General features: G+C 43.2%; 1 protein-coding gene and 1 long non-coding RNA gene across 3 annotated transcripts in view; one reads left to right on the forward strand and one right to left on the reverse strand.

The window, feature by feature from the left end:
* LOC122174734 (uncharacterized) overlaps positions 1–636 on the reverse strand; it is a 38,620-nt gene extending 37,984 nt beyond the window's left edge. Inside the window, exon 1 of the long non-coding RNA XR_006176963.2 lies at positions 496–636. This is a non-coding gene — a long non-coding RNA (uncharacterized LOC122174734). The remainder of the gene's footprint in view (positions 1–495) is intronic.
* A 517-nt stretch (positions 637–1,153) lies between these two features.
* Positions 1,154–15,487, forward strand: part of SMARCC1 (SWI/SNF related, matrix associated, actin dependent regulator of chromatin subfamily c member 1) — a 151,779-nt gene continuing 137,445 nt past the window's right edge. For both annotated transcript variants that reach the window (XM_065586693.1, XM_065586694.1), the window contains exons 1-2: positions 1,154–1,446; positions 12,359–12,478. In XM_065586693.1, the coding sequence (XP_065442765.1) occupies positions 1,207–1,446; positions 12,359–12,478 (360 nt within the window). In that variant the 5' untranslated portion in view covers positions 1,154–1,206. The remainder of the gene's footprint in view (positions 1,447–12,358; positions 12,479–15,487) is intronic.

The following is a 15,487-nucleotide window of genomic DNA, read 5'->3' on the forward strand; positions in this document are numbered from 1 at the left end:
CCCTGCTGTGCCCCCCCTCACATTCCTCGGTGCTCCCTAGGGGGGCATGCCCCATAGTTTGGGCACCACTGCCTTAAAGTCTATGAGCCTAGGAGCCAGAAGTGAGGGGGAGAGAGACCAGATGAGCAGCCAGGAGGGGGGAACTGGGAGGGGATACAGGGAGAGGGAAGCAGGACTCAGAGTTGGAGCAGGGATGATTAGGCCTGGCTGGGCAAAGGGACTGGGATTAGGGGATGAAGCCAGGGGATGGAAGGGGCAGGACAGGGATAGTGATGGGCAGATGAGTCTGTGACCAGTGGGCCCCCTCCCCTCTAGGGCCAGAACTACGGCTCCTGAGTGTCAGCACCCAGTAGGGGATGGGGGGTAAGAGGCACCTATATAAGACAAAGCCCCAAATATCAGTACTGCCCCTATAAAATCGGGACATCGGGTCACCCTGGCACCCAGCTATGCCTCGACCCCCAGGCAGGGCGTGGCCCCCCCCGGGATAACAACCTTATACTGCTACCAGTCCCCTCAGCACAGGAGGCAGCGGCCCGCGGGCGGAGCCGACGCCGTGGCTGGCCCGCGCGGGCGACCTCTGAGGAGCGCGGGACCCAGCGTCTGGCTCCCCGGCTTGGCTAAGCGAGACACCGCGCTCGCCCAAAGCGCCAGGCGGGCGTCGCGCGCACTCGCGAGGCGGGAAACTGCCGGTTTCAGGCTGCCCGGACAAGCCCCCCGTTCCCGCCCACGGCGCGTGCTGTATGACACTGCATGGCCCGACAGCGTCTGAGCGAGAACGAGGCTGGGAATCTCAGCAACCGAAGCTCAAGCCCCCTCCCCATCAGTGTCCAAATGGCACATGCGCAAAGCGCGCCATGAGCGGCTTCGATTAGCGGGCGCATGCGTACAGGCATCGTGCGACCCGTGCGGGGCGGTTGAGGTTTGACGCATGCGTGCACAGCAGGGTTGGGGGAGGGGCATGCGTTAAAGGTTAGACTGGATCTCACAAGCGAGTGTACACAGAGGGAGGGGGAGAGTGGGAAACTAGCGCATGCGCAGAGATAGCAGGCTTCTGGAGCGTGCGTGGCGCGCGGTCCAGGGGGCCGACGCACAGGCGGTGGCGGCGCGGGGGGGTGGGGAACCGGCGCGTGCACGGCAGTGGCGGGGGCAGGGAGCGGTATTCCCGAGCATGCTCCAAGGGGCGGAGCGTACGGGGCTCGGCGCATGCGCGGAGGGAGGCGAGTGGGAGGCGCAGGCCCGCGGTGGCGGCGCTCGGCGAGGGTAACAATGGCAGCGGCAGTGACTGCAGGTGGCGGCCCCGGCCCCGGGGCGGCGGCGGGGCTGGCGGCACTGTCCGTATCGCGGCGGAAGGACGGCGGCCCCACGGGCAAGTTCTGGGAGAGCCCGGAGACGGTGTCCCAGCTGGACGCGGTGCGGGTCTGGCTGGGGAAGCACTACAAGAAGGTGCGGCCCGGCCCGCGGGGACTGGGGAGCTGAGGGGCGGCTGGGGCGGGGGACTCTGGGGAAGCGCTCCCGGAAGGGGCGGCCCGGCCCGAGGAGCTGAGGGGGCCGGGGGGGTCTGGGGAAGCGCTCCAGGAAGGGGCGGCCCGGCCCGAGGAGCTGAGGGAGCCGGGGGGGTCCAGGGTAGCGCTCCAGGAAGGGGCGGCCCGGCCCGGCCCGAGGAGCTGAGGGAGCCGGGGGGGTCCAGGGAAGCGCTCCAGGAAGGGGCGGCCCGGCCCGGCCCGAGGAGCTGAGGGAGTCGGGGGGGTCTGGGGAAGCGCTCCAGGAAGGGGCGGCCCGGCCCGGCCCGAGGAGCTGAGGGAGCCGGGGGTCTGGGGAAGCGCTCCAGGAAGGGGCGGCCCGGCCCGGCCCGAGGAGCTGAGGGAGCCGGGGGTTGGGGAAGCGCTCCAGGAAGGGGCGGCCCGGCCCGCGGGGCCTCGGGGCTGGCGTAGCCGGCGAAGCGCCCCAGGTAGTCCGGGAGCGGTAACAAAGGGCCAGCCGCTCCTTTGGGGGGTGGGAGCGGGATCCCGGCCCCAGGCGGGCTGGGGTTCGGCGGGCCCGGTTGACCGACCAGCGGGCTGGTGACGTTACTCTGCAGCGTTGGCTAGCCCCGGAGCATCCCGCTCCGCTCCCCAGGCGGTGCTGGCTTCGCCAGTCCCACCCCGGTGCCGGTCTCTCCGCTTCAGCCTGACCAAAGCCACACTGAATAGAAGTCTTAACCATCCGGTTGGACGTAGTTTTCACCGGTTACACAACTTTATAGGGAGCACTCCTGATCTGTAGTTTCTTTGTGTGCAGCTGTTGGAATATATAATGAGTACTGGACTGTAAACTCCGTGACATGTATAGCACCAGCACCACGAGGCGCCAGTTATGCTGAGCATGATTATCCTATAACGGAGAGAAACTGTGGAGTTTTAAGTTAACTTTTATTAAAAACTGCATTGCTGATGCTCTTTAGCTTAGGTACATGTACAGCCTGTGTTACTGCAGTATCTGAGTACAATCTGTTTATCTTCAAACACCCTTATGGGATAGAAGGAGGTGAAGTGTTGTTATCCCATTTTACAGATGAGGATTGACTCTCAGAGAATGACTTGTCCAAGACCTTGTAGAAAGTCTGTGGTAGAGTAGGGAATTAAACCCAGGTCTCCTGAGTCCCAGGCTAGTACCCCTAACTATCTGGACTATCCGTTACTTCTATAACCTTATTAGGTTCAGGGCTCCGTTGTCTAAATATAAAAGAAGAAGAATTGAAAAATTTACCCAGTGACCATTTTTCTGAGGACTGTGGCTTTATCTGCATGCAAACTTGTACTGGTTTAACCAATGATATTAAGTCAGTGTATTTAAACCAGAGCAAAACCCCTTATGTACAGTTTTATTTCAGTTTGAATGGCTCATATTGATTTGGGTGAAGTAGATTCTTTATAGATTTAAGCTAAACCAAAATAACCTGCTTTTAAATCAAAATAAGATTGTCTGCACAGGGTTTTGCTCTGGTTTAACAAAATTGTTTTTAAACTGATTTGTAACTCCAGTGCAGCTTTCTGATTATATACTTGTATGGCTAATGCTCTCTCAAAGCCACGACTCCTGCAATTTAAATAAAAATACTTGTTAAACTGTATTTAAACCATGCTAATCAAATTCTTATTTATTAAAGCTTAAAAAAGTTAATTATATATCTCTTGCTTTTGTTATACCTTTCCCTTTCCTTGCTCACTCCATGTCTTTTCCAATAATAGCATGTAAAGATATCACTTGTCCTGCATTATCTTATTCAGTGTCTTTTCTCTTTCACCCCATGTATTTCCACTCGTGTTCTCTACCTTATATTTTAAGTCTCTCCATATTGTATTTCTCTAGTTTATCCCATCTTCTCCCTTTTCCCCTGCCACAATTCATGTGGGTCTTTGAAGTCTTACCAGATACTTAGTACCAGAGGGCTAAGCCTTCTAGCCAAAGTCCCAGATGAAAGTTGAGGAGCATTATCTGGAGCAAAGCCCAGATGAGAAGCCAGATATTTCCCCATACTTCACCTAAACTGCTGGGGGGAGGAGAAAACCTGCTGTTCCTGGACTATGATGGGATTCCATCATTTATATCAACCTGAAGCCTAATTAGTTTCTATAAGCATGAGGTTTCGCCAATATTTCTGGGTCCTGGAAGAAAGGAGTGTTCTTTCACTCCCTTTCCCAAGATTTCCATCCCAGAGTCCCTGGGTAATGTGAGAGGAGATTGTTTATATACTGCTTTCTCACTTTTCTAGCTTCAGTTTGTCCTCCTTCCTAGGGAGTAGAATCAGTGCCTGCCCTCTTGCTGTTCAGAGCTTTCCACAAGCAAGGGTATCAAAATGATGTTAACTCAGTTCTTGTTAATTTCACTGCTGCACATAGGATTCTGGATTGTAGCTGTGAAAACTGGCAAGAACTTTTTCACTGTATTGTAGCTTGTTAAGGCTCTTAGCATCAGGAGAGGATTGGATCCATCATAGTGTAGGCTTAATACAGCAATTAATTGGTTAAATGCGAAGGTAATTTTAACCATATGGCCAGACACTTAATATTTTTCTTACATGAAAACTTAAATTCTGCAAAGTTGATAGGATTTACCTGGAAAAGATATCTAATCATTCTTAGCAAGTGAGGTTTTTTTTAAGCCCTCTATAAAAGAGAGGTGAATAGTCTGTTTAAAAACTGGAAACAAAATTAAAAACTGCTTCTCCATTTTGGCAAACAAGGGGATTTATATAGTCAAATATCTTGAAATGTTAGTAAAACTAGAGCATCAGATGTGAATGTTTATCTTCTTTCTATTAATAAGACTAATAGCAGTTTTCACAGGTTACACTTTTTATAGTGAACTATTTTAGGCTTACTGTATTAATGCCAAAACTTCCATTGACTTCAACTGGTGCGGGATAGTGTCCTTAATAAATTGAACAGTTTGTGTCTGGTTGAAAAATGTGTGGCCTGCATGACACATTAATACTGTAGAATCCAGGCTTTTTAAAGAAAAAATAAGTTTTTAGCTTTCGATTACGCAGGTAATTTTCCAACTGTGAATCAAATAAAAATCAATGCAGTGTTGTCTTCCTGAGTCTGCAGACAACCTGAAACTAACTCTTAAGGCTGAATTCCCTCACCCTTTATTAATCTCATTAGGCTATCAGTTCTAAAGACCAATGATGATACTAACATCAAAAATAACTTTCATTATTGATCATTTCAGTGGGATACATGGAGGAAGGGCATGGGAATGAAGTCCACAGAAGGTGGGTGGGAATTGGGAGTTACTGTAGTGAAAGAAATCCAGAGGGAAGAATAGAAGATGCACATAAACACAGGAAAGAGAAGAGAAATCAAGAAAAGAGAATGGGGAAGGAAGAGAAACAAAAAGCAGATACAGTGGTTGCCTTATTTTTCCATTGACTAAGTTTGGGTAGATGAATTAATGTGAACAATTGATCCATAAGTCAAGTAAAATTGCTAGTTAAAACAGTGATATTATTAGTGATACTGAATTGATGGCAAGGAACTCTAATTAAAAGTTCAGTGACTACAAAAACAGTTTTATTCATGATCTGTGTGCAAATCTATTGACATAACTGGGAGTTATGCTGCCGATTTAAAGTAGCAGAGAGTCCTACATTTCTACGCCCACCCTTTGACCATAATAAAAAATGGAATTCAGACCTCTCTTCTGAATGAGTTTGATCCCCATGCTTTATGTGGTGGGGTTCTTTGAAGGCCTAGTCAATAATTTGGAGTGTTAAAGCCTTTTATGGTCAGGACTGAGATGTTCTTCAACCTAATGCACATAATGTGGGACAGATACTGGATAAAATACTATTTTACATAGAAATCTGTAATTCAAACTATGAAAAGTTGAGTAATTAAATTATTTAATATAGTTTATTTATAGTTCACTAATGCTCAGATACACCAGTTATCAGGCCCTGATGTGCATGTACAGTAACTAGCATCATGTTATATTAATGATTACATAACTGTTTTCTATTAAAATATCTATCTACTTTATTCTGGGACATTTATTTAGTTCTACTGGAAATATTTTCTTAAAATCATGGATGGTCTTTAATTTCAAACACACATTTTCTTCATTTAATATCCAACACTTTTTGTGCTAAAGAGATCAACAAATAGCTTTGGCATTAAAGATTATAGAATCAAATAACTGTAGCGCTGTAAGAGACCTAGAGAAGTCATCTAGCCCATCCCTCTGTGCTGAGGCAGAGCCAAATATACCTAGACTATTTTTGACAGGTGTTTGTCTAACATGTTCTTAAAAATCTCCAATGCTGAGGTATTCCACAACTTCTCTTGGAAGCCTATTCCGGAGCTTAAGTACCCTTATAGTTAGAAAGTTTTTCCTAATATCTAACCTAGGGCCTTGTTTACACTGCCACTTTACAGAGCTGAAACTTTCTCGCTCACGGGTGTGAAAAAACACACCGCTGAGCGATGCAAGTTTCAGCGCTGTAAAGTGGCAGTGTAGACAGTGCTACAGCGCTGGGAGCCACTCCCCTCCTGGGGGCAGTTTTTTACAACGCTGAGAGAGCTCTCTCCCAGCACTGGAGCACAGAGTCATGGCAGCGTTTTAACGTGGGTAATGAAGACATACCCTAAATCTCCCATGCTGCTGATAAAGCCTGTTACTTATTGTCCTACCTTCAGTGGATATGGAGAACAATTGATCACTCTCCTTCTTTATAATAGCTCTTAACAATTTGAAGACTTTCCAGTCCCTCCCTCAGTAGTCTTTTCTCAAGGCTAAACATGCCTAGTTTCCTAACCTTTCCTTACATAAAAGGTTTAGAAAACCTGACCTAATCTTTGTAGCTCTCCTGTGGACTCTCCAATTTGTCCACATCTTTCGTAAAGTGTAGCAACTGGAACTGGACACAGTACTCCAGCTGAGGCCTCACCAGTGTCAGTAAAAGCAAGACAGTTACCTCCTGCGTCTTACATACGAGACTCCTGCTAATACACCCCACAATATTAGCCTTGTTTCATAGCTGCATCACATTGGTGGCTCATAGTCAATTTGTGATCCACTATACCCCCAGATCCTTGTCAGCAGTACTACTGCCCAGCCAATTATTCTCAATTTTGTAGTTGTGCATTTTATTTTTCCTCCCCGAGTAAACTACTTTGTACTTGTCTTAATCGAATTTCGTGTTGATTTCAGACCAAAGATGTAGTCCATGGGCATGATTTTCAGTTATGTTAAGCACCTCCAAGTCTAGCCGCAGTCTGCGGGTGCTCAGTGCTTCTGAAAATCAGGTTGGTGGCTACAGAAAGCACTGACAGATGGTATGGTGAGATCTGCAATAAAAACAAATGGGTAAACAGCTGGTGTGCTGCCTGAGAATGCAAGCAACATGAGGATTGGCTGTCTTTTGAGTGTGTTTAGTGGGTATGATTTGGGATTCTGACTGAATACTGAAGTAATCTGAGCCACAACATTTTGTTTCTCAAATTGGTCTAATTTTTACTAATGCAATAGACTAATTTTGTTTAATAAAACAAAGTTTATGTTTTTCCTTTATTTTAATAAGGGGCCTCTGGGCTGGTTGAAAGAGTTGGCTTGATGGCAGTGGTGCTCATAGTCTGCTATTTAGCCACAAAACAGTTACAGCACAGACATCAGCGGTGCCAGCTTCCTCTCCCCCCCCCCCCCCCCCCCACCCCCCGTTCTGTTAACATGCCTCAACCCTGACCTGGAGGGATGTACCATGTTGCTTCAGTCCTTTGCAGCTCTGTTAGTGTTAATTTTAGTGGTTTGTGACATGTACCTGTAGACTGAGACCACCAACTTGTTTCACATTAGCTACAAGTATCTGGATTGGGAAACTTGTCGTCATCTCCAAACTTGTTCCATAGTCTCTTATCAGTGCCATTGGAACATTAAATTAGCAAGTGTTTCTCTGCTAGTTTCCTTTGAACTAATCTGAAAATAGATTTTTTTTTTTAAAGGAGCTAAAGACGCAAATCTAGTATTGTTACTGTTCTGCTTTTAGCTCAAATCATTGAGTCTAGATATGGTTAATTGTCAGGAAAGTGGTGGTCTTTTGTGTGATGGCCTTAAAGTTGGGTTTCCTTGCTTTTGTATCCAAATCTGACATTTTAGTGTTGTTTCTGCATGTGTCTTACATTGTTTCCTGTAGTGCCAACGGTCCGCCAGGTGAGTCTACAAACACAAAAGAAGGCATAGTCCTTGCCCTGGGGCAGCTTACTCTAAAACTTTTTATTGTGTTTCCTTCTCTGCAGACTCATACGCTGCCTCTGCTTGTTATGGGCGAAAGTAATATGAAAATGAATGATTCTTGTAAGCTTCACTGCTATCTCCTTCCCCCAAAAAATCAACTATGAATCAGCTGGCAAATAAGTATCTGGTTGGATTAATATTGCTGGCAAAAGCCCATAGCAAGGCCCTCTTGTACAACTTTCAAACTTCCAAATAGTGAATGAGAGGACCCTCCAAGTTTTTCCTTTGATGTAGCGAAGTGTTCTATCCTCTTATTGTAGAGGTGGAAATTGAGGCACAGAGGTTAAATGACATGTCCATGTTCAAGGTAACATAGCAAATCTGAGACAGCATCAGGGCTCCTGTATTCTATTTCTGATTATTTCCTCTTCCAACAACTTGACAGCCCTCAAGTTTAACTTAACTCTGTGTGAGGTGGGAGTGGGATTCACAAGTCTCCATTAAGAAATAAGAGTGAAAAAAGTGTACTCTTCAAAATATATCCAAACACCCAGGTGCATTTTCCTGAGAGGTGGAGTGGGGAGACACACACTGGAATTCTAACTAAAGTAGCAGCTAATAATATATAATAATCCAGATTAAGAATATTTTATTTTTTCTAAATATTGGTATTCTGGAGTGAGGTTACATTTTTGTGCTCTTTTAAGTTTTTAATTTTGTTACAGTAGGCTGAAGAAAGCTTCAGAAACAAAAAAAAATTCAACTTGTTTTGGGTGCTGGTAAGCAATATGATCTGAAGAAATGAGCATGGATTGGGGAGTCGAGATGTTGAGAGTTCTAATCCTAGTTTGGTTACTGACTCTTAACATGGCCTTAGACACAGAAAAACTGAAGCACAGAAGAGAATGTCTATCTGTACAAGGAACACTTCATACTTACCTACTTTTTAGAAATTTTAAGAGTTGGCTCACTTCTTATGGTGCTTTGAACTTAATGCACTATATAAAGTTTAAAAAAAGTATTCGAACCATTTTAAATTGCATATTTCAGGGAAAATTAACAGTAAAAAACAGATTTCACGTGCGGTCAAACTGCAACAAAGCAAGAGTCAGAGATGGCAGAATGGATTCGCCTTGTGAAATGGGTTTTCATGGTCACTAAGGTGGTCCTGTTATTGAACACTTATATAAAGGAAGTTCCTTTAGAGAGGATGAAGATCATGCACAAAATAGCCTTTTTGGAAATGGTAGTATTTTTCTTCTTGGCATGCGCAGATTACGTACTGCTTTTGAGGATGAGAGGATATGTTCTAACAGATGTAATGATAAGCACAGACAAGCTACTCCACTTAGGTGCTGTTGAGGCTGGTAGGCCTAAAATTAGACCTGCCAGCTTTGTTTCTTGGGCATGTGTGCACATGCTGTTCTTGTTGAATAAAGATTTTGTCTTCATAAACTTCTATTAAAATAGAATGGAAACAAGATTATAACATCTGACACTTGACTTCCCATGCTGTCAGTTTCATACACTGTTAACTACTGTATATGTTAACTTTGCAACTTAGTAATGCGCATTTTTAACTACACTTTTTCCTATGCAATTTAGTTGATACATGTTGAAGGATACTTCTTAAACTGAAAGTTCAAAATGTTATGTGAAATCGGACAAGGTAGAGTGATGACTTTTGTTGTGCACAGTTGGCTCAATTTTCTGGGAATTGCAGGGCTATTGGTGATTCAGCACAACCCTATTTGTTCATCTAAACAGTTGTAAAATGAAGAGATTCAGCCACACTAATCGAGGTGGGTTTTTTGGTTTGTTTTTTGTTTTTTAAGCCCTAAACTGTAGGAGCAGCAATTTGTCATCTTTTCTCTTTTACAGCCATATACACTTACAACACTGTATGAATGTTATGAAATGCTTTCCTTCTTGGTTAAATAAGTCTTAAAACTTCAAGAAAATAGAGTAGTTATCAGGAGGCACAATGGCTCTTATTAGGTAAAACAGAGAGAGCCGCCTTTTAGGTCACCTGATAGAATCCAGCCCAAATTAGTAGAGAGAGCTCTGTGGTGGCCTGTATGAAATGGTTTGGTGATCTTTCTAGTTTATAGTGGGAAGCTATCCACATTACAAAATTACCACAACTGTCTCCCCTTTTGGCAGAGAATTGAATAATTGAGCAGGTTCGGAAACCATGTACCCTTTCTGTGTCATGGCTGAGGCACACACACTGGTGAGGCAACTTGAGGAATCTTGTGCTGCCATGTGGTGTTCATAATCTTTGAATCGTTAAAACTTTATTCTCCAGATATGTCAGCCTGGCTTCTACAGCTAGTACTAAGTCACTTACAAATTTAAGCATTTAGTTATTGAAATCTCATGGTGAGAAACCCATAGCCTTTACAGTATCCTTCACTTCTTGTATGCTACTTTAGTAAATGGCTTAAAGGGTTTTATTTGGTTATTTAACAGGCTAAATTGAGACCACCAGCACCTGATGTGTATGTAACAGAATGGTTTAACAAAGAATAGAAATACTTGTTGGAGTTCTGACTGCTATGTAACTATTATGGCTTCATGAACTTCTCAAGGTACTCTATATATACACTCTATATATACACTCCTGGGGGAATTCTGCGCTACTGCGCATGTGCATACTTAATGAGCCCTGCATATTTTTAATTTTTTGTGCAGAAAAAAGCTTCTGCCAAAATGTTCTTGCACTTCCATGTTTTGCCCACCTGATGGCGCTGTGGCGATAGAACAAAGCAGCAGCTGCCCACCAGTTAGGGAAGAGAGAGAGCCTGGCTTCTTAACAGTGGGCCAGGTTAGGAGACAGGGGCTATGGGGAGAGCATGGGGTGCTGGGGGTGGGGGTCAGACAGGGGCTCATAAGGGCTAGTGAGAGAGGACAGACTGGGGCAGGGGCTGAATGGGAGTGGAGGCACAGGGCCACGGGGAGGGAGGTGCAGGGCCACATGGTGGTGTGGGAGGGGTGCAGAGCTACAAGGGATGGCTGGGTGGGGGTACAGGGACACGGGGAGGCACATAGGGACATAAGGGGGTGCAGGGCCACATGGTGATGGGGGGGTAGGTGTCTGGGGGTGGAGAGAGACACATTGACAGGGTGCAAAGACACATGGGGACAGGAAGATGTGCCTGACTGAATGGGAGAGGCTAGGGGTCGGCCAGGGTCTGCATGGGGGAAGCTCCCTAGCAATCTCTCCTCTCCCCTACCCCCCCCCCAAATAACCCTGTTCCATACTTTTCCCACCCATACCTAACAACCCTCCCAAATTCACACCCAGGCTCTTTCCCAGCAATTTACTTCCCTCACCCATAGCTCCTCCGTTACCCATGACTCCCCCAAGCCTTTGCACTGCTTCTGTGGGGTTTGGGAAATATGGTTCTGTATTGTAGTTTAAATGAATTATTACTCAGAGTTCTGGATTAATCTGCCTACTAAGGAATCTATTTATCAAAAAACATTTCCTGAATCTTTTTTGCTGTCTGTATTGTTAAAGACATACTTGATGACAGGTCTTTTGAAATAAATTACCAAAAATAATTGAAATTGATGTGATTATATTGTGTTATTTTTTACAAATAAAATACACAGAATTTTAAAATATTGTGTGCAGAATTTTTAATTTTTTTGGCGCAGAATTTCCCCAGAAGTATATATAGGAGTCTGGCTAGACAGAAACCGTGGAAGAAATAAGGTATTCTGGTTGGGTATTATATCAGTTATTCACCAGGTAAATGGCTCAATGATTAGTCTGTTTACTGACCAACTAACATTAGCCTCTCAGATTATGTATGAACTGGTCACGCACTGAAGTACTATGCCTGGGGAAATAAATAATTACCTGATTGTAGATTGTTGCAAAATTGCAGAAATTTGGTCTTCTGGGTATATTTTTCCTGATTGTGCATGAACACACTAAAGGTTAGTGAAGAGATGCAACTGGAAGAATTAATGTGGAATTCACTGGGTAATTCTTTTGCAAGAGGAGTAGACAGTGTTTTCCTCGTGAGTTGTATATATCTGAGGGCTGGAATTAGCCTTAGAAATCAGATTGAGTTCTATCTCTAATGAAGTATTTAATCCTTTTCTGAAGAATATTGAATCCAGTGAATTAATAACGATCCACAGATATTTGCCAACTCTTAGACTAAATCTTACACAGACTATCGTGCATCAGTCTAAAGCAATACATTAAATAAGCAGGAAAAAAAGATTTTGTAAATGTTGCTGACTATGACTATTCTAACATAGCTGCTCTTCATGCAGTTAAATGACTGTTAAAGAACGTAAAATCCATGACTGTAAAAACTAACCAATAATGAAACCCCCCAAATAGACAAATGTCCACTCTTTGCTGCTGTATTGAGCTGTATTACAGAAATACATACCTTATCCCCTCTTGTGGATTATGGCAGTGTGGTTTATTTGGGATTGAAAGCATAGTCCCTGAGAACTAAAACTGAGTTTTGTTTATGTATTTTAAAGATTATATGAGTCTAAAAGCTAGCGCAAAAAAAAATGTGCCCTGAAGCTTGCTGGAATTGGTCTTTGAATTGCCAAAGGAATTGCAGTCTTTCTCCCCCATCTCCAGTAAGTATGTGTTTGTGTCTTTCAGTACGTTCAGGCAGATGCTCCGACCAATAAAACATTGGCTGGTCTGGTGGTGCAGCTGCTGCAGTTCCAGGAAGATGCCTTTGGGAAACATGTCACCAATCCTGCCTTCACCAAACTTCCTGTGAGTATTTGAATGCCATGAGCGACTGCCATTATAGCAGTATACTTCATTCTTGTTCATCCAATATTTTTGTTGCCAAATGACACACTGGCACACTTCCAGCTGATAAGGTAGATCTGTGGCTGTTCTACAGTCGCTGCCAGTGCTTAATGCAGATGGGTGAACAGCTTGGTCCTCTTGTCTTGTGAAACAAGCTTTAAGCTAAAAACATCCTGCCATTTCAATATTCAGCAGCTCATTTGAAAGTGAGGAGTGGTTTTAATTTTCAGATGGCATAGTCATTTTTGTAGGGTCAAATCTGGGAATATTTTACCGTAACTTGGATTTAATCTTTATCAGAGAGACCCAGCAATACTGATAGCTTTATAACTTCCAACTTTGGTCAAATTTTTTTCACCAGATTCCATAACTTATTCCTCATAATTATGGCTATGTTTTAATTAGACACTATTAAATGGATACAATCAATCTGAAAATCACTCATCTGCCCAGAAATTGTTTTTCCTGATCGTATTGCAAATAGCACTTTAATATTAGTCAGTTTTTCGTAGCATATGCGCAACGTGCCTCAGGTGGCATGTTACCAGGATTCATCACCGAATTTGGTCCGCTGGTTGGATCATTAGTTTCCCCAGCTTGGGCCAGATACTGACGGGGAGTGCGACATGAACACTGATCCATGCCCCCCATTACTGTCACTGAAAGATTATAAGGAAAATCTTTATTTTTTCCAGTTGGTTTACAAAGTGCACTTGATAGCATTTCTTGCATGGAAAATTTCACTGTTGCTTTTATATAATTAGTTTATCCTCTGTGCTGGCCTTGCACATTGAAATGAGAGAGGAAAAATACTTTTTAAAAATAGGAAAACTAAATTGCAAAATCATAATCATCTGAGGGAGTATAAAGGGCAAGTGTAATGGCCGAAGCTAATTCTACTTTGAACTTAGGTAGTGTGTTTCATCTAAGAAACTCTGTAGCAGATTTACAATTCATACCTTGGAAAAGAACCACTTTGCAAGCAGGCACTCTTGTCTAGATTTCTCACACACACACACCCTCCATGGAGTAGAGCTGCTGCGTAACTCAAAGGTTATGAATAAAGTAAGTTGTAGTGTTCAAGCTGGATGGTGTCACAAACTGTTGCTCTAGAGTTCTATGGTTTTTTTTGTTTAAAAAAAACAGGATTCAAATGAAGTGTATTTTTAAAAGAAAGTATTTCTTTGCTTTAGTGCAGGTTTCTAAGACTCAAACACCTTTCTGATTTAAACAATATGTGACTGAACCGTACATTTAAGCTTTTTATTTACCTCACCATTCCTATTTATGGAGTTTCCAGTGGCTTGGAATGTAGAATCATGTGAGGTCTCTTAAACTTGTTCCTAGTATAAAATCTTAAATTGATCATCAAGAGAGTTCTACTTTCTAGGAGCCGTAAAATGGGTTAGCACATTGCATGGTTAAAATTAGGTCTTGCCACAAATGCAGTTGTGGTTTATATCTTCATATAATCAGCAGATTTCCCTTGGATTATGGGAACATTAAGGTTGAAGAGGCTGGTGGGCTTTTTTTAGGGTATTAGAAATTCAGGGCAGCTACTCTTTCAGTTGAAATGGGGCATGCATACTCTGAGGCTGGAAGGGAATTTTAAAAATAATGAGGTATGCTTGGTGAACTAGGAAAAAACTGTTCACCCTACCAGTGCAAGAACAGAATTACCTTTCTCGACTGCTAAAACTTCTAACGGTGATGTTATTTGAGCATATGTATTGTGGTTAGAAAATACATTACCTGAATTATAAATACATGACATGAATTCATAACTACCACTAATCTGCAGTAACTGTAAAACTGAGATCTCTCCTATCATAGTCAGTTGGAAAGGTCAATGTAATAAAATACTACTCCCTAGACTGACTGACTTACAAATCTCCTTATTGCTTTAAATTTGGAATCTTCAGTATATTCATTGCTTTTATTGATCAGTCAAATCCTCAGAATAGACTTTAAAAACCTTAATCCTGCCAATTGAGAAGAATGGGTTAATACTCCCCCAATTTATACCAGTGTCACCTAGATGCATAATTAGCCCACAATACTCTGGGGAAATGACTTGCAAATTTGGCATGTACATAGACCAGCTAAAAATCTCTTTTAAAAGGAACGGTGTATTATTAAATATACAAAGCCAATGTGGAATAATGTTTTGAGGGCTGCAAAGAATTGTTGTTATTCAATCTTAATGCCAGTTTGGGAATAATGTGCCTAGAGTTTCCAGTAAAAGATCATGTCTCCATTATGCTAGGTACTCTACACACATGTAATAGAATAATGGTCCCTGTTCAAAAGAGCTTACAAGCTAAGCATATGATGAGAGACAAAAAGTGGACACAACAAATGGGGAGGAAGACTAGTGAGACCACTGTAATAATAAAGAGCAGTCACAGAACACCCCCTGCATCAAGAATTCCATGATTATTATTTTAGACTAAGCTCTTCAGAGTCAGGGACATTTTATTATGTAGCTTTAAAGTGTGGCTATGTAAGAGAGATTTTTTTTCACCAAGGATTTTAGCTGTTTACTCATGACAAAACACAGCTATACACACCTATTATTAAACAAATAATTTGATAAACAAGAATATCTATGCAAACATGTCAAAAGGGCAATTATTAAACCATGCAATTTTCAGTACCTCCATTAAAATAGTCTAAATATATAGAATTGTATGGGATCAAATTAAGCCTGTAATGATATTTGAACAATTCCTTATTCCTTTTGTTGCTGTGTTAAGAAAAGGACCGACCAACCCTAAATAACCAATATCCTGGGGATAGGGTGCTCACCTGTGATGGGAGACACCTGGATTCAAGTCCTTGTTGCCAATCAGGCAGAGCAGGGACTTGAATTTGAGTCTCCCACAGTACCCTAACCACAGAATAGCTGTTGGCTATTCTGGATCTGGGGTGTTCTCTCTCTCTTCCTCCCCCGATTTCCCCAGTAATTGC

The sequence above is a fragment of the Chrysemys picta genome, chromosome 2 (genome assembly GCF_011386835.1).
Source record: "Chrysemys picta bellii isolate R12L10 chromosome 2, ASM1138683v2, whole genome shotgun sequence".
NCBI classification, from domain to species: Eukaryota; Metazoa; Chordata; order Testudines; family Emydidae; genus Chrysemys; species Chrysemys picta.